The sequence below is a fragment of the Triturus cristatus genome, chromosome 8 (genome assembly GCF_964204655.1).
Source record: "Triturus cristatus chromosome 8, aTriCri1.1, whole genome shotgun sequence".
NCBI classification, from domain to species: domain Eukaryota; kingdom Metazoa; phylum Chordata; class Amphibia; order Caudata; family Salamandridae; genus Triturus; species Triturus cristatus.
Genome location: NC_140591.1, coordinates 1,700,436,802 through 1,700,461,027, shown reverse-complemented (window position 1 = coordinate 1,700,461,027; position 24,226 = coordinate 1,700,436,802). Strand labels below are relative to the sequence as shown.

Genomic DNA, 24,226 nt, shown 5'->3' with positions numbered 1-24,226 from the left:
CACAGCCACCTGTTTACAGATTTGTGATTGATCTTAGAGAGGTTAATAAAATTGTTGTGCCACAGTTTCCAGTTGTCCCTGACATAACTGCCTTGTTAACTATGATTCCAGCCTCCGCTCCATGGTTTTCAGTGATCGATTTAAAGAATGCTTTCTTTAGCATCCCAATTGCAGAGGAGAGCAGGGACATTTTTGGCTTCAGTTTAGGAGGTCGAAGCTTCCGCTTTAAACGCGCTCCACAGGGCTACTGTGAAAGTCCATCAATATACAGTCAAGCTTTAAAAGCGCAGCTTGATGCACTTGTTTTACCTAGTGGCGCTATCCTTATTCAGTACGTTGACGATTTACTAATCGCCGCGGACACTGAAAAGATTTGTAAAGAAGCTACATTGTCATTGTTGCGTCATTTATTTGCCTTTCATCACAAAGTGTCTCTCTCCAAAATGCAATATTGTCGACAAGAAGTGACCTACTTAGGTCATCTCTTATCGAAGGAGGGAAGGAAACTGACCCCAGAAAGAATTCAAGCCATTGCACAATTGAGTGTGCCAAGAACACAGAGAGAAGTGCGTGCTTTCTTGGGCATTACTTCATACTGTAGGCACTGGATACCAATTTTTTCTTTGCTGGCAAAACCTTTGTTAGCATTAACATGTAAAAACACACCGAATCCTGTCCCATGGTCTGAAGAGTGTCAGAAAAGTTTTTGGGAATTGCGTAATGCATTATGTTCAGCTCCTGTGTTGGGTACCCCCGACTACAGTAAGCCTTTTACTTTGTATGTTCATGAAAAGGGCGGTTGCGCATTATCAGTGCTAACACAGCCTTTTGGTGACAGACCGCGTCCATGCGCGTATTTTTCGTCAACCTTGGATCCGGTAGCGAGGGCATTGCCAAGTTGTTTGAGAGCTACAGCCGCCGCAGCTATGTCTATTCGACAGACTGCTGGATTGGTAATGGATAACACATTGATTGTAATGGTTCCACATGCTGTGGACACATTGTTAAACCGGACCAAGACACAGCACTTAACTAGTGCGCGATTGTCAGGGTATGAATTGACACTGTTAGCAAACCATATACACATAAAGAGATGCAACACGTTGAACCCAGCTACATTATTGCCGATTCCAGCAGACATAGATGAGATGGAGCAGCATGATTGTCTGTTCAGAACAGAAGAAGAGACAAAAGGGAGAATAGATCTTAAAGATACTCCCATAACTGAGTGTGATGGTACCTTATGGGTGGATGGTTCGTGCTTCAAGCTTCCGAATGGTGATACGACTGCTGCATATGCTATCACGACTTTGCACACGATTGTTGAAACTGCACGTGTGCCACATAATTCGGCTCAAGCAGCAGAATTAATTGCCCTTACGAGAGCATGCATGTTGTCTGAAGGAATGAAATTGAACATATATACTGATAGCCAGTACGCCTTTGGCGTGGCTCATAGTTTTGGGCGATTGTGGAAAGAACGTGGGTTCCTGACTTCGCATGGAGCTAAAATTCAGAATGGCAAATTGGTGAATGATCTCCTTGAGTCACTGACCCTACCGTTACAAGTTGCGATTATGAAATGCAGTGCGCACAAGAAAGTCACTGATGATGTTGGTCGTGGTAATGCGTTTGCTGATGAAATCGCGAAAGAAACAGCGAAAGATGTGAAGACTCGAATGTATGTTGCAGGCCCTGAAAGATGGGTTAATGATGTTGGAATGTGTGAAGACACGATAGAGAGTGTGAAGTCCCTTCAAGCTGAAGCCCCAGAGAAAGAATTGAGCAAGTGGAGAGAAAGTACGGGTAAATTGGATGAGAATGGTTGTTGGGTTGATTTGTCAGAACATCGGCGATGGTTGTTACCTGATGCATATGTGCTTCCAGTGGTTACTATGACACATGGAATGGCACATATCAGTGTGAAAGGAATCTGTAAGTTGTTGGCTCCAGTATGGCAGAATGCTGAAATTCCCAAGTGTGCAGAGAATGTGGTCAAGAATTGTATAGTATGTTTGAAATATAACCCTGGTAGAGGAACCCCAACTCCAGCTGGTGATTTTGCGCCTCCATCATATCCATTTGAGGTTTTGCAGATAGATTTTATCCACATGGAGAGGTGCAACAACTTGAAATATGTACTGGTTGTTGTTTGCGCTTTTTCAAAATGGATAGAAGCATATCCCCTAAAAGACAACACTGCTTTATCCACAGCCAAAGCCCTTGTGAAAGAATTTTTCCCTAGGTTTGGAATGCCAAGAATGGTGTGGAGTGCTAATGGGAGTGAATTTGTGGGTCGAGTGATGAAGAATGTGTGTGAGGGATTAGGGATAAAGCAGAAATTTCACGCTGCAAATCACCCCCAATCAGCTGGATTAGTAGAGTGCTACAACGGCACACTGAAGCTCAAACTGGCCAAAATCCAGGCGAGCTCCGGTCTTAAATGGCCTGACGCTCTGCCTTTAGCACTCCTATCCACAAGAATGACTGTGCATTCACGAGTGGGACTTAGCCCATATGAGATCATTTTTGGCCGCCCGGCCAATGTATGGGGTGTGCCAAGACCGACAAAATTCAGCGAAATTGAACATCCAGTACTGCTTGACTATCTGTATGAATTGACGGCTAAATTGCGTGTTTTACACCAACAGGTGCATGATACTCTGCCCCAGGCCTCTGAAGCTCCCGGACACCCTATCGACCCTGGCACGTGGGTTCTCGTGAAAAACTTTCAGCGAAAGAACAACGATGAGCTCCGTTGAATTGGCCCTCACCTCGTACTTCTATCGACAAGATCAGCGGTTCGAGTAAAAGGGAAAAAGAATTGGATTCACTGCGCCCACTGTAAACGGATCCCTTTGCCTCTACCATACGACCAGTGGGTCCAGGAGGGTATCGCTGATTCTGAAACAGACACTGTACCTCGTTTTGTACCATTTACTGATGCACGCGTAAGAGGCACAACTTCAGAACAAGAAAGTGACGATATTTTGCAAGAAGCTGTGCCACCGTCAACTCGATTGGACACCACAGAGCCTGAACTCTTGTTTCAAGACCAGACAGTACCTGGCAGAAACCGATATAACTTGAGACCAAGGCCTATGGACAAATAAAAATTCCTTTCCCTTACTATTTTTGATATTATAGCTCTGCCATCTGAAGGACTTTTTGATTTTTTCGAACCACCATCCGGGTTCAGCCGCAGGGTCGCGGTGCCAAGACTTTGGGGTACAGGCCGAAGACGTTAGGTCAACGGTTCTGGTTGGTCTAGGGTGTTCCCTGGACTGACAGGCGTACTCCTTAGCAGAAGATACTCACCCGCCGCGAGCGGCATGATTAGAGGATGGAGTTTTTCAAGATGGAGAGACCCGCTGAGGAAGTTAACTTTAAGACGAAAATATGTAGAATAATGAAGAGCAAACGTTTTGTATTATTATGTCTGTTTGTATTATTTAGTATGATGGTGTTTACTGTAGGTTATGTATTCTTCTCCTCTCAAGTACCATTTGCACCCACTGAACAGCCTATACCTCCTCCTACTGTCTCCTTACACTCATTTCACCCTCTGCCTGAACACGAACAAGCTAGACGATCTGAGTTCGTAAACAACTCGTTTATCCAACTCCTGCACCAGCACCAGCTGGTTATGAACACAACCAATTGCTGGGTGTGTGGGTTAATGCCACATACCATTAATAAGGGAATTCCTTATCTAGTGCTGCCGTTTAGCTATAATGGATCGTCGTGGGCATTCCAGACCATGTTTCTCTTTGCATTAGATGCCTACTCCCCGCGACAACCACGTTCCATCAGACCTAGCACAAACAATAAAGCCTTAATGAAAGGAGTTGCCGATATGAGCAGAGATATCGACGCATACTCATCTATTCCCAAGGATGAATTGCGAGCTTATGTAGGTTGGAACGCGACGGGGTATAGCATTAGTCTGGGTGAAAGGCAGCGGAAAATTTCATCCCCAATTTGGGTCGTACCCCACATAGGTCGGTTCTGTTTACATGGTAATGGTCAGAATCCAAGAGCTCAACTGGGGAAAAGTGACTGTACTAAAACGTACACTTTTCCATCACAGTTTTCCCCTGCGTTTTTGGCTGCCATGGGTACATATTTTGTCTGCGACGACCGAGCATATACATGGTTGCCCCCTGATTTCTCGGGCACATGTTATATTGCAAACTTGCTACCGCCAACATTTACTGCTGCCTCTGATTATCACAAGACCAGAGTTGTGAGAGGCGTGATTAGTAAGGAGGATACTGCCGGTCAGGAAGCGGGAGACTTCTTTCTGGGTTTCCTGCCGTTTTGGGGACCTATGGTCAATAGTAGGAACCTGAGACAACTGACTCGTGTGGTTGAATCCACTGTTAATGTAACGGCTGGTGCCCTTGGTAATTTGACAGCTGAGCTCCAAGCGGATTGCCTCATGACTTTGCAGAACCGTATGGTTCTAGACGTCATACTTGCAGACCGTGGTGGGGTATGTAAGGTCATCCAATCTATTTTCATACCAGATAACGCTCCAACAGTTTATCAAGCCATCTCCAAACTGCATAAAATATCTGAATCTATTCACGTGGATAAAGGAGATTGGTCACTGGTGGGGTGGTTCTGGGAACTGATATCTGCCTGGGGTTGGAAGATTCTGATGGTCATTGGAATGATCTTAGCCATCCTTTTCCTGTTCTGTCTGTGTATACAGTGTGCTCCTGCGATATGTGGCCTCTGTGCTACATTATGTGTAAGAAAACCTGTATCAAGGGACGAGCTAAGTAATAGGATGATGCTACAGCAACATCTCCATGATTTCATGAATATAGACCTGGACTCGGATTGATATGATTATAGTTATTGCCTATGTAAGGGCAAAAGGAGGGTCTGTGGTACTTTAAAATTTGGGACCGCGTAGGAGGCAGGGCCCTACCCCTGCCTATTTCCGGTATTAGCAAACCGCGAATGGCCAATGCGGTATGTACAAGTGCTTTGTGTAACGTTTTATCGATAAATGCACTGTGTATACGATATTACACATTGACTTTGTGGGTTCCATCTTGGAGCGGTGGCCATCTTATGGTTGCCCTCACATAGGCTACACATTAAGGACTAATACAGGCCTTCAGAACACATGTGCCTTCCATTTGACTTCTCTGTGACCTATGCGATTTGGCTCCACCGCCCCAGGTCAGCCCGGTCCGACGAGCTCCCCGTCCTACGGCCACCTGTGATTAGCATCAGGGTTTGACACACCATAAAGCCTTTTCATCCCACACAAGCCTCCGGCTAATCTCTTTCACACCTGACTCTTCCTGCTTTATGGCTTGTTTTATCAACAGGAGATGCCCGTGTTTATTGGGGGCTGCTGATATCTGATGTGGGATCTGAGCCTCGCTGGGTAAATAATTGTGGGCTGGCTTAACTGGAATGTGGGATGGTCATCATGACTCTGCCTTTTCGTTTGTAATGAATACATGTGAATGACCATATCGTAAAACAAGGAATGTGTGCCTGAAGCATGATATTTTGTAAATAAGGAGAAGGCCGTTTCTGTAAGTTTAAGCAGTCTCCTGAGAACATACATTGTGTTGTACTTCTCGGATACCTGTAATTGGTCTGCAGCCAATAAATCGATTTTTGACTTCACCCAGAAGACTCTGTGTTTCTGTAGGTCTGAAACAGGAAGAACCCGAAGTCTTAGGGTGTGTTCCCCTGCACCGCTGGGTTTTAAAAACCCAGTACTTCAGTATCCCTGATCAGTGAATCATTTAGCTCATTGAAGACACACAGTTTGCTTAAACCTCTGAGAATCGCCACGTATGTAGATACGTTTTCGTGCTTGCCCTGACTACATTTATTTTGTCCCCAAAGTGATTCCGCAATTTAGTTAGCGTTGTGTCATATACATCATTATCTTCTCCCTCTTCCTCAGGCTCCGGCAGAGATTTGAAGATTTTCCTACCATTAGAACCCAAATTATGTAGCAATATATGTTGTTTCCTGAAGGCACTGAATTTTTCTCCTCCTATTGCCACCAGGTACGATTCGAAAACCTTCTCCCAATCGTCCCATGGAATAGTTGGTTCCCCCATCTTGTTCAAAAATGGTGTAGGTTGTAGCATGCTTGCGGCTGCCATCGTGAGAAACACGATTATTTGGGTGTATAAACAGAATTAGATAAAAGGCTAAACAGGCAATGCCCCTAAGTCACCCCACCGTTATTATGCAAATCACCCCAAGAGCATATATGCAAGGCAAACTAGCATACATGTGACTACCACAGAGATTAAGGAAACACCAAGTTTAAGGATGACAGAACTTGTGCGCCTGCTAAGATGTCACTATTATGCAATGCTGAAATTGTAAGCAGCCTTCGCCTATGGCCCTATGAGGGTATATTACTGTGGGTGTGCGCCACCGGTCACAAGCACGCCCAAACTCTAATACAGCGTTCTGGAGGTCAACTGTTTTGAGAGATGTCGTGGCAAACAGGGTTGGAGTTGACTACTCTGCCGCCTTGTAGCTGTAAATAATTTGAATTCCCCTTAGGGATGTCGCTGCCAGCGTCGTGCTCCAAGGTAAGCAACTTTATCGTGGTGTGCACGTCACCGAAAATATATTAGCCACAAACGTGCGTGTTTAAGGTGCAGTCTCAGGTGAAATATATCTGTGGCGTGGTGTGCGTGTCACCGAGGAGTGCCTCAGGCACGCAAGGTACGTGTCTTCTTAATTAGACAGACGCGGATGTGAAAGTTATGTGGTGTGCGTGTCACCGAAGGATGTTTCAGGCACGCTATGGAGTGCGTGCCTCCGAAGCAGAAATAGACAAGTCACCTTACCGGCGTTAGGACCCCGGATCACCTGCCAAACCACCGTGAAGCTTCTGTTGGACGCCTCCTGAGGTAACCCGGCAACGGCGCTTGACGGAGGGAGCGTCTCCAGGCTGCTTCTGCGCACACCGCCAGGAAGAGCGTTGTCGAGCCGTCCACTCGTGAACTCCCTGTCAGCACAGGATTCAAGTACTCTTCCCTCGTCGTTTCAACGCTCAGAAACGAAGACCGAGCTTTTCGAGACGGTCGCCCTGCAATTCTCTGCCGGCAATGGGCTCCGCTTCACCATCGTGTAGCTCGCTCACTCTCCGGACCCTTCCGGTACAGCGCATTCATGGCCAGAGATAGCTGGTTGGCACAGTAGACGGCTAGGTGACTGCAGCACGACAGAACAATTCCAGTCAGAATGGTACTGACTTCGTCGTCTGCTACCGCCAAGGTGAGTCGTGTCAAGAGAAGTCCTTGAAGTTCACACCTCCCAGAATTGCATTACGATTTGAATTGAAGAGCTGCATGAACCTCAGATGACACCACAGGATCAGTAGATGGAGTAAGGCAGAAGGGAAGGAGTAAGGTACATCTGCTCCCTTACGCAGATCGTCGCCAGTGTTGCGAAGTATTATTTATGAAGTAAGGACAACGCGAAGGTAAGTTATAGTCCTTTATTCCTCACTCCTCTCTCCATCAATGCTCTTTCTCATCAACATTCTAAAGTCCCCTTCAGGGACACGGGGCAAACCATATGCAGTAGGGGAGGTCCAGGAACGTACCAAATATGGTCATATGTTTATGGTAACTTAGACTGGGTAAATAACATGGCAAAATCTATAACTTAGGTACATCGTAACATAACACATAATCTCTTATACAATCATTGACACAAGCACACACTCATCCATACAGCCCCTCTCACAATCACTCACTCTCACATATAGTCACTTATATACTCCAAAACTCACATATACTGCCTTTCACATATGTAGTCACTCACACATATACCACTGAGACACACATCCGCTCACCAACGCAGCCATACGCACACTCACTCACCCCTACAGCCCCTCGCAGACACACTCATGAACCCATACACCCACTCAAACATCCATGCAGGGAGTCACTCATCCCCCACCCACCTACACAGACACTCAGGCATCCATACAGATTCTCAGACAACTAATCATTAACCCATATAGATACTCACCAACCCATGCAGCCACTTGCACACCAACTGACAGACTGATAAAGACATTCACACAGATTACTCATTCACCCATGCATTAAGTAAGACACTTTTAATCACTCACTTATACAGTCAGTCACGCACCCACTAAATAATCCATTCACTCATTCACCCATTCATTCTTCAATACACCTTGGCATATATATAACATTCTTAAACTTAAAAAAAAACACTTTGTCACTGGATGGTGTCATCAGTGATGTCATTTGAGATGTTCTCAGTGATTTCATCAGTGATGTCACTGACCATGTCATGAATGATGTAATATGTGACGTCATCAGCAGTGCAATGCGGGGCGCGAGTTATAGCCGCTGAATGTCTCTGGTTTTGTATGAGCGAAATGTCAGCCTAACTATATAATGTCCCTGAAACCTGTGTTTTTTCCAGTGAAAATAAATATATATATACTGGCGGTCGCCAGTAGGTGGTTATAGTCAGGACCTAGTTTCCATAGAAAAAGCATTTAATTAATCTGCATATTTAAGTACTACATAATGTTACAATTTTTGATCTTTACTTTTACACTTTTTTATTTATGCAACAAACATGCTGGTTATGAGATCGCCGATATGGCACGAAGATCCCTTAGTTTCACCAACCAGATGCAGTGCTGAGACAGTCATGTTTGCAAGTAAGATAATTTAAAACCCTGAACAATTTGCAGACAACAGTTGAACATATTTAATGCATAAAAGTTATGGGACAGTTTTTAATCTGTTTAAATATTTCAAAGCTACATGTTCACAATTACTTTATAAATTTGATTTAAAAGGAACCATATGCACACTCCTTTTTACAAAGATTTCTCCAGGGGTGGGGGAGTAGCCCCAAACTCCCCTCATATCAGTCAGGCTTGCTTGCGAAGGAACACTCATGCCCACCTTCTATGCCCCACCACTTTTAAATGTCACCAGCTGCTTCTGGGTGAACTCAACCTTCTGCCATCCTGTGAAATGAAGTACATTACTCAGTGGTGACCACAGGAACACCCTGTAACCTCTTCCATGCTTCATCCATCCTGTGAGAGGCTGTACACCTCCCACAGGTGAGGCTGGAACAGGCTGTGACCTCTGCCATACTTCCTCTGTCCTGTCTGTGAGAGGCTGTACACCTCCCAGAGGTGACCACAGGAAATGCTGTCACCTCTGCTGTGCTTCCTTCATCCTGTGAGAGGCTGTACACCTAACAGAGGTCACCACAGGAACACACTGACCTCTGCCAGGCTTCGATCATGTGAGAGGATGTAAAGCTCCCAGAGGTGACCACAGGAACACACTGTGACTGCTGCCATGCTTCCTCCATCCTGTGAGAAAATGTACAGCTCCCAGAGTTGACCACAGGAACACTCTGAGAAGAGCAGCAGAAGGCTGGAGCCTGTGAAAGGTTCATGACAACAGGTGAACTCTGAAAGCCTCCCTCCATCCTGTGAGATGTACATCTCATCACAAAGTATCTCCTGCACAGTGGTACTGTAGAGTGGGCTGAATGTAAGAATAAGGTACACATGAATAGCACCTCATCCATATATTATATTCTAGAACACAGTTGCAAAAATAGATTGTTAGACCTGACAGCCCTGGAGTGGTCATTCCTTCAACGTTTGCCTACTCCTCCACGTTTCTGACTTACTTTTTGCTGGCTTTGGGACTCTGTGCACTCTACCACTGCTAGCCAGTGCTAAAGAGCTTGTTCTCTCTCCCCTTGAACATGTTCATATTGGCCCATCCCCCATTGGCATATTTAATTTACTGATAAGTCCCTAGTAAAGTGTACTTTATATGCCCAGGGCCTGTTAGTTAAATGCTACTAGTGGGCCTGCAGGACACATTGTGCCGCCCACTTAAGGAACCATTTAACCATGCCTCAGGTCTGCCATTGCAGAGCCTGTGTGCAGTTTTCCACTTCCATGTCGACCTGGCAAAAGAAACTGATGTATTTTCACTGCTGCATGGATCACACTCAATGCATTGCCTTTGGAACCAACTCTAACACCTCAAACTCTGCATCGCATCTTCCCCACTCATCAGAGCCAACGCATCACCTCGACTGCACAACGCATCTTCTACACCATTCTTCCCAAATTCAAGCCTCGCCGACAGGGTCCTCCACACATCAGAACCCCACATTGAAGCCTCGCCGCATCTCGGAACTGGCGCATCGCCTCTGCTGTATAACGCATCCTCAACTAGTGCCCAACAACAGCAATATCAGTAAAAGCCTTAGCTTGTGCCCACACAATGCCCGTCAGTACAATATCAATGTATACTGTATACTGTAACGTGTGCCTGCACAGCATCACCGACACCAGCTACAGTAATACCAATGCATGTAATAATCCATGCTCGTACGATGATAAGACCAAGGTCAATGTAAGTTCAGTTGAGAGCAAACATAACCTCGTTAAAACAAGTACGAACTACATCAATGTACAAGATGACCTGTGTAAATGTAATGTTGATAATGTCGATAAAAGTGATACCAGTGGCTGCCATACTATTTTTAGGAGTTCCGTTGAACTCACATCTTTGCTGTTGGATTCACCCAAAGTGACCTCGCCCTCAACCCCGCATCAGAGCTCCTGAGACTCCAGGCCATGCCCATTGAGTGATAGATCACAGGTGGGTCCCCCATAAACCAAAGACACACAAACCCAGAAAAAATACTGTTTCCACAAATAGTTGCTACCACAAACCAGTCCAAGATAATTGGCCCCAATGAAACCCGTTTTGTGTTTCCCACAAATGAAACTAAGTAGATATGTACACTCAGCCAATCAGGACATGACACGCACACCAGATCACACGCTCCTCACACCGGACATCTGGACACATACACATTTGCCCACACTAGCTCTTCCCAAAGTCAAGAGCCACCTGTGTACATATAAGATGCACACATCTAATTGATTTATTACTTGGATGCTCTTTATGAATGTAAAAAACATTTAATGTACTTCATGAACTGTATAAATGGATGACCAAAACTTTGTAGATCAAGAGATTTGTAGCAGACACACTCTGTCCAGGCTCTCCCAGGCTCTGTCCAGGCTTCAGCAATAATTAAAGCAACTTGTTCCTGTTTTGGCAAATGCCTCTTGTGTGTTCATTTTTTTAAGCGAGTATTTATACCGCACTAGCTCCCAGCTCCCGTTATATAGCTGTGACACGGACGCTGTTCTATGAACAAGATACATGGAGCATTTGATTTGTCAAGCCCAATAAATTTTGAAAATAGAAGAGGGACAGGATTTCTATTTGCTAAGTCTTATTGGGAGTGAAGTAGTTATCAAAATATCTCTAGAGGAATCAGAGGAGACAGGAAAAGAGCAGGATCGTAGCTGCAACTGACCATCCCAAAAGCCCCGTTCGGCCGGGTCTGGAAAACACCCTACCGCGCTACTCAACCACATCCAGGGTGACGCACGATTGCCGTGAGGGGAACGTCTTCTTCCATACCTGCTGCAGACATCAGACGCCGCGAGGGGAACGTCGAGCATCTTCACGCCGTGAGTGGAGCGGCTCTGCATTTGACCAACATGCCGTGAGGGAAACGGCCAGGAGAAAGACTTCAATCCCCAGTAGCCCCCTGCAGCCAGCAGCGCACCTCTGACGTGGCAGTTGCACCCGGACGTGCCACAAAACTCCCAAGCGCCCTCTGCAGCGTGGGACGTGCGCGGGTGGCGCCCCGGCAAAGCCCGGGCCAAGGGCGGGCCAGTCCTTGCCCATCAGTGCCCGGAAGAGACTGGGCTGGGCAAACCCTCTGACATCTTGTCTCCTCCATCAGTCGACCATCCGCCCTCAAGGTGAGTGAACGTACACTCCTTGCGGGGCACCAGATAATATGGGGAAGCGAGGGGGAGTACCCCCACTACGATCTGTCACCTCCAGCATAGACAGCATGCTGGAAAGGGCTGTAAGTATTGTAGCCAATGAGATTGAACTAAACGAGAGGAGGCTCTCGCTAGGCATTGGAGTCCCTCTGTTGACAGGCCCCACGCCAGGAGATCATGTCATCACCCCACCCCCTTGCAATCCTTGTATTTCCAGCGCCCATTCGCATAACGGCTGCATTATTGATTCTCCTATTGATATTGACACCGAGACTATTGAAGGTTTAGATACTGCAGCCCACCCCGAAAAGTCGGGCGCCAACCCCAACTTACTACTGGCGGGAACTGAAGTAGCATCAGAGCAAAACGAAAGAGAAAGTCAGTGAAAGTGGTTACTGCAAAGAGGAAACAGCCACATCACGCCCCACCTGAAAGACTTCCACTGGCTCCCCGTCCACAAGAGGATCACCTTCAAGCTCCTCACCCACGCACACAAAGCACTCCACAATACCAGACCAGCCTACCTGATCACCAGACTCAGCTTCTACACCCCCACCCGCCAGCTCCGCTCCGCCAGCCTCCCCCTCGCCGCTGTCCCCCGCATCCAACAAACAACCTCCGGCGGCAGATCCTTCTCCTACCTCGCCGCCAAAACCTGGAACACCCTCCCTACCCACTTACGGCAGACCCAAAACCTACTCGCCTTCAGAAGACTCCTCAAGACCTGGTTCTTCGAGCAGTAGCGGCACCCCCTCCCCCCCAGCGCCTTGAGACCCTCACAGGTAAGTAGCGTGCTTTACAAGTACTCTGATTGATTGATTGAACCCGTGTAAGCTCATCCCGCGCCACTCTGAGCTCCTGGATACACACCTCAAATTCGACCAAGTCTTCTGAAGCACCTACCCAAATCTTAATTAAAGAGCAGACACAGACTGATGTAGGCTACCCTTATTTAGATGGCCACAAAAATCAAGGTGACCAATTCTCCACCTTTGTTATAGACACTGTGTATGGACGCATCAGAGACTTACTGGAAGGTAAATTTGATGTTTTGTGTAAAGGTTTGGAACGCTTGAACCTGCTTAGTGCTAATGTAAACACACAGTGTAGTGAGCTGGTTAATTCCACGATGGCGCCATTGACTAATGTACCCAATCCTAATTGTGACATCGCGATTATCGCACCAGTAACTGTCCCAACGACTGGTACTTGCGCAACCTGTAAGAAAGTAAAAGATTGCTTTGTACCAGAGCGTAGTAGGGCAATAAATAATACCATCAACAGTGGTTGTGCTGCTAGCCGTGGCCACAATCGATCAGAGAAAAATGTGCAACTAACTTCTGATCCCCTTTATAACAGCCTCATTGGGGCCCTAGCTCGACACTCACAAAGGCATCAGATTAGGAGAGGGTGGTTTAGCCCCAAAGCTCATTCTAAACCCAAAGCGCAGCCAGGAGATTTTGTATCTACCACCAGCGGCTTGTCCGTATGTAGTGGTCCTGGCAGGAGTTCCACCACTTAAAGAAAATCAGGTTGAAACATGGGACCAATTAAACAACAAAAGCATCGACTGGCTGTCAAAACATAAGGGTTTCAGGGCATCACTTAATAATAACATTATCCTAACGTGCAGAGTGGGATGGGTGGGCCAGTCCCCAAAAACATCGAGGGGGACTGTGTAGTTCTTAACTTCCGAAACCCATCCTTGGTGAAACCTATAGTAATGGCCCAGGAGTCCCACCCCAATGTCTCAACCCAGATCTGGGCTCTGTCTTTGGGCTATTTTTACAAACCGCATATGGGCATCCCCAACACCGCAGCCCCTGGCCCCACTTTCAATAGGTTCTCGTCATTGTCTGACTTGGACAACCAGGATTGACTACCTCCCATTGCTGTGTCCTCTAATACATCTCCTTGATCCTATGAACCTCCAGATAGAGGCTTTAGCTTCCCCATTGGGCCTACCCTCGACCATGATCCCGAACCCTCAGCCCAGGGCCCTTGCCTTCCACTGTGCCCACGCTTGCACGTGATCTCGACTTAAAAATACTAAGTTGGAATGTCGCCAGCCTGGCTTCCAAAATCAATTTGCCAGACTGGATAGAATTTGTCCAAAAACATGACATCTTAATGTTTCAGGAGACATGGGCAACCAGAGATTTATTTCTGGAGGGGTTTGAGTGTTTTAATTCTCTCGCTTCCATTCCCCACCCGGGTCGCCCTTCGGGAGGCCTGCCAATCTGGATAAACACCCTTGCAGGTGGCAGTGTAAAGGCCTTGGACACTGATAATCATACATTCCAGGCAATTATTTATAAAAGAGGGGTTTCCATATGTTTTATTAATTTTTATAATAACGATTTTCAGAATCTACCAAGTATTAACTTTGTTAATTTATTCAAATGTATTAGCACTATACAGAACTCAAATAACTTTCCCAACTTGGCAGGAATCTGCCTAGGGGGAGATTTTAATGCTAAAATTCACAATGGTAGCCATACTGCCACTCACCAACCTAGTAACATGCTTACCTGTAATAGGGGGATCGAATTGGTTAATTATCAATGTACACACAACCTCGTGGATGTAATGGAGATTGTTACGGACCCCAAATGTGTCAAACATACCATACCCACATATAGAGGAAGAGGTAGTGCCTCTACCATTGACTACGTCTTCATATCACCCTTACTGGAAGACTGCCTCCTTAAAGCTGAGGTGGTCGATACCACTCACGGAGATCATAATCCGGTAAATGTAACCCTGAGACTCGCCCCTAGACCAACTTTTAGTAAAGAGTGTGGTGCAAGATATCTGTCCGCCTCTACCGATAATCTTGGACTAGTCTGGTGGGGTATCGATAACACAGCTTTACTGGGCAAGGTGGTTAAAGCGCATTCGAATCTTGTAGACACCTGTTTGACTTTTAAAGAACACAACATAGATGTAGTCGGTGCCTTTACGCAACTATGTGAGGGCATTAAACATATGCTCTCAAGGCCCGTTAAGGGAACACACTTAGGTCCCAGATGGTTTGATAGCGCTTGCTCTGCTGCAAATAAAGATCTTAGAAGGACAATCGCAAAAATCCCCAGGGACCAGATGACCATTAAACTGTTCAGACAGCGATATAGGGCTGCCATCAAACAAAGAAAATTCGATTTAGTTAAGGAACACTGGGATAAATTAGCATGTGCTGCTACATTAAAAGACGGGAAAGGCTTCTGGCAGGCTGTTAAAGCCATGAGATCTATAGGTCACCCGCTGTCTCCCATCAGTTGTAACATCAGTAGCGAGTCATGGGAGAATCATTTCTCAAAGATTTATTTAGCTCCAGCCCAACACACAGCTCTGAACGAGAATCTGGTAGCTACCAGGGTCCAGATAACCCTTACAGAAGTAGAGGAAACAATACATCGGAGTTCGGGCAATAAGGCGCCAGGCCCAGATGGCTTGCCAATTGACCTCATTAAACATCAGCCTGAATTTTGGACGCCTCTTCTGCTGAATGTTTTTAACAACTTATCAGTTTCACTAATCCCAGAAACGTGGTCTACCAGTATCATCGTGCCAATTTTTAAAAAGGGTGACCGTTCTAATCCAAGTTGTTATAGGCGTTGTTATAGGCCGATCTCCCTGATCGACAATACACTGAAAATCTTAGGGAGGATCCTGTTTAACAAGATCAGGGTATGGGCCGAGGAGGGTCACATCCTCCATCCATGCCAGTTGGGGTTCAGGAGCAAAGTTGGCACCGTTGAACAGTGCCTTAACCTCAACCTGATCATAGGAAAATACACAACAGCTAAAAGATTTCCTATTTTCCTGGCAAGATCAAAAAGAACGGGGGAGGTAGAGGCTAGGTCCACCCTTCTGTATCATATGTAATCAAAAAATCTGAACTCTCAGATGGAGAACCTAGTAGAAAATGTTCACTCAAATGTTGGTGAAAAACGATGAGAAAAAAGAAGGAAAAATGTCCTTTCTTGAGTCTCCTCACTCACCAGGGTTTCCCCACAGTGGCATGCTTCATCATAGGGGCCATCTCAACGCGCTGCGGGTTGAGGCATGCTACGACTTGCGGAAATACGTAGAAGCACTTTAGTGAGACTATGTGTGGTGTGGTGTTGTGTATGGAGTGGAGTGAATTTAAAAAAAATATCTAACTAGTGGGCTAAATGACTTTTATTCTTGCTCCTAGTTGATATATTAAAAAGGGGTGAGTCCCTAGGGGGTCTGGCTATGATGCGTCAGATGTCCCTAGTGGGTGTCAACATGTTTCGAGCTTCTCCTCAGCTCTTCTTCAGGACAGGTACAGAGTCCAGCCCTGTGCCTTCCACTCCTAAAAGTGACCTAAATTAGAATTAAAGATACGTGCTGCAACCAATAAGCATGCGCGTTAATACATACGGTATCTTAACTTTGTATACTATTTAGCGGGCAGCAATGCGCCTCATAGTGCTGGAGGGGTCGGGAGCATCTCGAGCGTTGTCGGAGAAGTCCTCTCTGGCTTGTATGCCTAGTGTGTCCCTCGAGACCGCATATTGTCCTGGCATTCATGGATCTGACCTCGGCCTTTGACTTTAACAGGTCTCAGCTTTGGTCCATCCTCTTAAATATGGCCTGGACGAGGATTTAGTACACTTTTTTGCTTATTTTCATAAGGACCTGCATGCCAGGGTGCAGATTGGGAAGGGCGGTGAGGTATCGAAGGCCATCGGGGTTGGGCGAGGGGTCAGGCAGGGCTGTGTCCTGGCCCCTCTGCTATTCATTCTTTACATCAATTATCTGAGCGGATCATTGGTATCACTCACCCCTGATGTTCCCATCATTAATGGCAACACGCTACCGGCCCTTCTCTACGCCGATGATGCGGTTTTAATGGCATGCACCCCAAATGCCCTACGCTTATCGGTGCGGGGCTTTGTAGATTTTATGGTAAGCTTGGACCTTTGCACTAATTTTAAGAAATCGTTTTTAATGGCGTGCAGATCGATAAAGTACCTAAATAATACCATTGCTTTGTGTTCAGATTGTTTACAGAGCACTAGCACTTTTTCTTATTTGGGACTGGTTTTTGCAGGGAACGGTAAAAAAATTTCTAGAGCGATTAACAGCATACTTGGCTTGCCCCAGCCCGGAAAGACACAGGTCGTTTCTGCTATCTCTAAAATTTTTAAATTACAATGCATCCCCACTGCCACCTATGGAGCAGAGTTTGGGGTTTTAGGCAGTGTGACAGTATACAAAGAAAACAGATTTTGTCGTAAAATATTGAGCGCCCCTATTTCCACATCACAATACGGTTGCCACAGCGAATTGAAATCCCTTACATAGAAGATTATATCAAAGCCCGACCCGCTTTATTCTGGCTCGCGGTTTGGAAGAAACCCGCGGCGCAGCTAACTAGGGAAATAATTAAAGATTGTCTCAGCTGCGATAAAGGAAAGGATATACACTGGCTCGCCGCTGTCAGGAAGAGCCTGGCCAGTGTAAATCTTGAGCAGTTATTTTTAAATCCAACTGACTCGGATGGCATAAGTAAAAAAAGCCTAATGAAGGCACTTTACGCGGCTTACAGCAATACCAGACATGAAATAGAAGCACAAAAACCCTTAGTAGCCCGATACATGACGATTGAGAATAGAACCCACCTATCCTGTAGTTATCTCTCAAGACCAAACGGTAGATGGGAGAGGAGCCTGCTCTGTAGACTAAGGGTCGATACTGTGAAATTTCTGCTTTGCTTTCCTCTGGTGTTAAACTCCAATCTTGACCAACTCCCCTGCCCTTGTAATGCTCAATGTAAACAAACAATGATGCATTTGTTATTCTTCTGTAGTTTTTATTTAAAATACACAAAACAGTTTTTAATACAATTTTTTAAGACTATCCCGATGATTAATTATAAGGCAGCATATGGGCACATCGTCACTTTGGAAGATGAGGAGCTAATATTTCGGGTAGGATGATTTTTGAAAGTGGCAGTACGTGCCCGTTACTCTATGTGTACCCATCGAGTTTTTTTTTATTGTATTTGTACATATGATGAAATTGCCGCATTTTGTTTTATCTAAAAATGTGATATCCGAGAGTCTGTATTTGTGCTTTTATGGATATTTATTGTATCCTAATAAAGATTTTGAATTGAATTGAATTAAGGTAGATTCAAATCAAAGCAACACTCTGCAACCCCGGATTAAGGTACTTTTGTTCAGCACAACTACCTTGGTCCCTGTTTCCGGCCCGCGCTCCATTGTGGTTGGCCTGAACTTTTGACCTTGTCCCAGTCTTACACGACCAGATAATTCCTTTTAGCACTTTATGCTTCTTAGCCCTATTTTTACTTAAAATCTTTAACAATCAATATCTCAAGTCCTACTTATTAGATTTTTGTTGTTTTACTTATTAAAGTCAGAACTATTTTTCTAACTTGGTATGGCATCTTTTTGTGTGGTGTTTTCACTGTTTTACTTTTTGGAGTTTTGCACAAATATTTTACACAGTGCCTGACTGCCCTGCACAAAGCTACCCGAGGGTGAGCAAAGGTTAATTTATGGTTTGCCTGACACCTACCCTGACTAGGATTGTGTTTGCTGTTTGACTAAGGTTCGCACCCCAGTCAAACAAGAACTGAATTTCTAACATAGACGCTTTATTCTTATTGCAAATTGGCGATATTTATATAGAATATATTTAGGAAACAATATTTATGTTACAAAATATTCAGACAGTTATATCTTGGTTCCATACTATAGAGGGAGAGCTAAATTCTCAAATTTTCAGTTTCTATATTGAATGCATGTTTGATCTTCTGCTGATATTTGTTGTGATTTTTAACAGGAACTTTAAAGCTTTCTCAAGAAAAATGTAGGACCGGGATGAGCTCTCCATTCCCCAGCGGCTTCTTCTTGCAGAATGTGTGGCGGCCGCTCTTCTGCAATATGTCTTCTTATGAGCGGGCGGAGGAGCTGGACCTGTGCGTGAAGGGGAAACTGATCTACCTCATGGGTGACTCCACCCTGCGCCAGTGGATCCTGCACTTCCCAAAACTTGTGCCCGGTAGGTGCCTGTGTCTATCGCAACTGGTGGTGGCGAAGTGAGTGGTGTGCCTCGGTCTATGGCAACTTCTGTTAACTAGGTGAGTGGCGTTCACCTGTCTATCGCTACTTGTGGTAGTGACATGAGTAGCGTGCCTCTGTCTATCGTGACTGGTGGTGGCAAGGTGAGTAGTGTGCCTCTGTCTATCACGACTGGTGGTGTTAAGGTGACTGGTGGTGTTAAGGTGAGTGGTGTGCTTCTGTTTATTGCGACTGGTGGTGGCAAAGTGAGTGGCGTTCCTCTGTCTATCATGACTTGTGGTGGCAAGGTGAGTGTCGTGCCTCTGTCCCTCTTGATTGGTGGTGGCAAGGTGAGTGGCTTGACTCTGTTGATTGCTACTTGTGGTGGCTAGGTGAGTGGTTTACCTGTCTATTGCAACTGGTGGTGGCGAGGTGAGTGGCGTGCCTGTCCCTCTCGACTGGTGGTGGCGAGGTGAGTGCCGTGCCTCTGTCTATCGCGACTGGTGGTGGCGAGGTGAGTGGCGTGCCTCTGTCTATCGCTACTTGTGGTGGCGAGGTGAGTGGTGTGCCTCTGTCTATCGCGACCAGTGGTGGCGAGGTGACTGGCATGCATGTGTCTATCGCTACTTGTGGTGGTGAGGTGAGTGGCGTGCCTCTGTCCCTCGCGACTGGTGGTGGTGACCTGAGTGGCGTGCGTCTGTCTATCGCGACCAGTGCTGACAAGGTGAGTGGCGTGCCTGTGTCTATTGCTATTTGTGGTGGCGAGGTGAGTGGTGTGCCTCTGTCTTTCGCTACTTGTGGTGGCGAGATGGGTGGTGTGCCTCTGTCAGTGGTGTGCCTCTGTCCCTCGCGACTGGTGGTGGTGAGATGAGTGATGTGCCTGTGTCTATCATGACTTGTGGTGGCGAGGTGAGTGGTGTGCCTCGGTCTATGGCAACTTGTTTTAACTAGGTGAGTGGTGTTCACCTGTCTATTGCGACTTGTGGTGGCAAGGTGAGTGGTGTGCCTCTGTCTATTGCTACATGTGGTGGTGTGGTGAGTGGTGTGGAATCGCGACTGGTGGTGGCGAGGTAAGTGGGGTGCCTGTGTCTATCGCTACTTGTGGTGGTGAGGTAAGTGGTGTGCCTCTGTCTATCGCGGCTTGTGGTGCCAAGGGGAGTGGCATTCCTCTGTCTATCGCAGCTTGTGGTGGTGAAGTGAGTGGTGTGCCTCGGTCTATGGCAACTTCTGTTCGCTAGGTGAGTGGCGTTCACCTGTCTATTGTGACTTGTGGTGGCGAGGTGAGTGGGGTGCCTCTGTCTATCGCGACTTGTGATGGCGTGCCTCTGTCTATCGTGACTGGTGGTGGCGAGGTGAGTGCCATGCCTCTGTCCCTCGTAACTGTTGATGGCAAGGTGAATGGTTTGCCTCTGTCTAGCGCAACTGGCGGTGGTGAGGTGAGTGGCGTGCCTCTGTCCCTCGCGACTGGTGGTGGTGAGATGAGTGGCCTGCATCTGTTCATCACTACTTGTGGTGGCGAGGTGAGTGGCGTGCCTCTGTCTGTCACGGCTTGTGGCGGCAAGATGAGTGGGGTGCCTCAGTCTATCGCAACTTGTAGTGGCGAGGTGAGTGGTGTGCCTCTGTCTATCGAAACTTATGGTGGCGAGGTGAGTGGCGTGCCTCTGTCCCTCACGACTGGTGGTAGCAAGGTGAGTGGTGTGCCTCTGTCGATCGCGACTGGTGGTGGCGAGGTGAGTGGCATTCATCAGAAGAACCTGAGACCTGGGCCTCCCCGTGCTGGCCAATCCTACCCATTCAGGCCACCACTTCAGATGCAGCCCTACCCTGTACAGATTTCAGCTTTTCTTCCAAACAATTTTTACATGCCTGTGCGGGATGGAGCAATGCCAGGAACTCGTGAAAATCTGGAGGAAGATGAGTAATTACCAGGTAATGGGACCCAGAAGTACTGCTTCCTACAGTAATTCCCCATTTTTAAAGGTACCTTCAGGGTCCAACTTGCAGTGCCCCATACTTTCCCCACCCTTTGAGTTACTGATGCCCCCGGTTAGGAAGCTCCATGCCACCTTCATGCCCACTCATGATGATGGCCTCCACGTTTCTTTAATATTTACAAGGTGACATCATTGAGCTTCATATCGTGTTGAATCCTGAAATCCCTCCTCCTTGGTCGTATAATGTTGGCCAGTATGTGACCCCCACTTATAGCGCCTCCTTGTGGTAGGAAATATGGAGAATGGTCACCAGCTTGAGACCTGAAAGGTTCAGCAGAAGCCTCGTCCACTTCTCAGATTTTATAAAGAGCTCTGTGTTCAGGAAGCTACTGTGAGAAGGTGGCCTGATATATGCTGTCCACTAGTTCTAGTGGGCACCTTGTATCAGTCCAAACAACCCCTTATGGTGATAGGTTAAAGACAACCTTTATTGAAAGCCATCCTAGTGATTGCTATGGAGAGCAGCCGTCAGGCTAAGTCTTGAAGGAATGTAAAGCAGCTTGTTTTACCAGTCTATAATCTCTTGAATGATCAAATGAAAGGACAACCACACCAGGTATATATTTAAAATATACGTATTTAAGATAAAACACACCCCTCTAGTCTCTTTATGAGACTGGAGTTCGAAGTACTTAATTTACAAGTTAGCAATCAACAGTAATAGCACAAATACACGTTTGGGACATAGGGGCGTACCAAACCATATACCAATAAAGTGGTATAAGAACCACAACTGAACTAGACACAAGGCCTAGAGCCTGTAGAATCACTGGTACCCCAAGGAACCACCCGAGGTAGTGACACAGGGGACCCACGGGGGCCGTGTGCAGTGTGTAAACACAACCGCGGGTTCCCGTTAGCTTCTATGGGCAATGTCGCGGTTGGAAATTTAAAGATTAGGGACACTTAGAATCGAGTCAGGACCAAACCCTTTTGGACTTAAGGAGTTCTAGGGCTAGCACCCACAAGAGCACCAGAGTACTCGAGTTACCTCACCCAGGGAAGCCGGGTGCATAGGTGTCTTTTGGTGTCGGGTCGCGTCGTCGATTACAATAGAAGCTGGTGAAGAACTGCGGCTGCCGTGAAGAAGAGAAGTGTCCGAAGAGATCCAATCTTGGATCAAGGATGAAAGGAACCTGAAAGCAGAGGGGACAGAGTCTGGGTCACTTGCCAGTGACCGAGGGCAGGATGAACCAATGCCCACAGGTGTCGGGTGCTTCAGGTGAGTTGACGGGTGTCTTGACTCTTCAGCCACGAGGTACAGGAGGCTTCGACGAAGTCCACAAGCCGGATTCGAGCTGTTCCACAAAGTCTGTCGAGTGCTGCGGTGTTGGTGACCAGATTGGACCCAACAATCCTTGGCAACGGCAAGTCTCATGAAAAGAGAAGGACGTCGGTGCAGACCAGCAAGGTCTGAGGGACTCACCCAGCGAGGGTAAGTCAGGGCAAGTCTGGAGCAACCAGGGAAGCCCAAGCAGAAGAGGAGTTGCCTTTGTGGGGACCCACTAGCCAACGGGCTAGCGATCGCGAAGGAGCCTCGAGCGGTCGCACTGGAACCCGGCCCACGGGTCACTCGTGGAGTGGAGGCCGGAGATCTTCGGTGCAGTCAGTGCTCAAGGCTGGGGCTACTCGGAGCCCAAAGCAGAACTTTAAGGATAAACAGGAAGTTGATTTACCAGCAATAGTACGCGGTGCCCAGGGGCCACGGTTCCTCGTCACCCACGATAGCCACGGACCTCAGCTTTCGGGGAAGTCAGGAAATCCACCTCTGGTGATGCAGAGACTTCGGCGTCCATCGGGAGCTTCGGAATTGCAGACCGGAACGTTGCTTCTTTGGTGCCTGCCAAGCAGGGGAGTCACTCCTTGACTCCAAGGGAGATTTCTTCAGTCTTCTAGTCAGGATAGAACATTGAAGATCCAGGATATATATTGCAGAGTTTCGTCCAGGGTAATCTAAAGTCACGAGAACTGGGTTCCCATACTTATACAAAGTTTGGGGGTTGGACACAACTCTGGAGTCCCACCTATGGGTGGGCTTGGAAAGAGGGGTGGTTACACCCATTTCCTTTGTCCAGTTTCGTGCCAGAGCAGGGGCAGGTAGCCCCTGCACCCTGTTTGAACTGGACTGCCAGAAAAGTCCTAACGGGTTAGACCAGTGTGAACATGTCTCTCCCTCTAGAGGGGTGGACTGCTACCCCCGCCGCCAGAACTGGCGGGGGGAGGGGGGTAGTATTACAAAGTGTTTGACACCAAACGCGACATGTTTCCGTGCAGCTATCACAAAGTTAGCATTTACCGCGAGGTTATAATGCACTTAAGAGTATATGGTCAGGCTGCACCACAAACAGCATCAGAGGAGGTACTCCGAACACTGCAGAGGGGCTCTGCTCATGCAGGGGCAGCCTCTCACATAAAAACCAAGCACTCTGCCTTCAGGATTGTTAAGGCCTGCCATAGGAGTGACTTATAGGTTTTATATGTGTGTGTAATGATAGTGATATAGGTAGCCTATACCACTGTAAGGGGTGCAATCACACCCTTACCCAGGCTGCAGTAGCAGACCTGTGGTGCTATTTTGGAGTGCTTTCCAGGGGTGTCATAAGACATGCTTCCGCCCCTGGTAGGCCTCTGAGGTACCTATGCCCTAGGTACATAGTATACCATATACTAGGGGCTTATAAGGCACTCCAGAATCCAATTAGAAATGTACCTAATATACATGGAAACCACTTTACAGAGAAAGCAGATAGACTGGGGTCCTGAACAGCAGGATCCCAGTCCAACTAAGTCATAAACCAGCAAAACTCCAGGCAAAAAGTGGGGGCAACCATATAGACAGATTCCAGCGTCCCACAGCTGCACCTACAAATGGATAAAGTACGGGATCTGAGGAAGAGCAGCGATTGGCCAAAGCGTTAACCGGGAGTTACAGCAGGAAGGGGTGGGGCTAGCTTTCACAGCAAGAAGGGGCTGGCTCTTGCAGCAGGAAGGGGAGGAGTTGGCTCTAACAGCAGGAAAGGGAGGAGTTGGCTCTTACAGCAGGAAAGGGAGGGACTGGCTCTTACAGCAGGAAGGGGAGGGATGGGTTCTTATAGCAGGAAAGGGAGGAGCTGGCTCTTACAGCAGGAAGGGGAGGGGCTGCTGTTACAACAGGAAGGGGAGGGGCTGCTCTTATAGCAGAACACGGAGGGACTGGCTCTAACAGCAGGAAAGGGAGGAGTTGGCTCTTACAGCAGGAAAGGGAGGGGCCGGCTCTTACATCA

General features: G+C 47.1%; 1 protein-coding gene across 1 annotated transcript in view; it reads left to right on the top strand.

The window, feature by feature from the left end:
• LOC146808645 (NXPE family member 1-like) overlaps positions 1-24,226 on the top strand; it is a 365,719-nt gene that overhangs the window by 281,002 nt on the left and 60,491 nt on the right. The window contains exon 5 of the mRNA XM_085623682.1: positions 18,752-18,970. Coding sequence (XP_085479808.1) covers positions 18,752-18,970 — 219 coding nt within the window. The remainder of the gene's footprint in view (positions 1-18,751; positions 18,971-24,226) is intronic.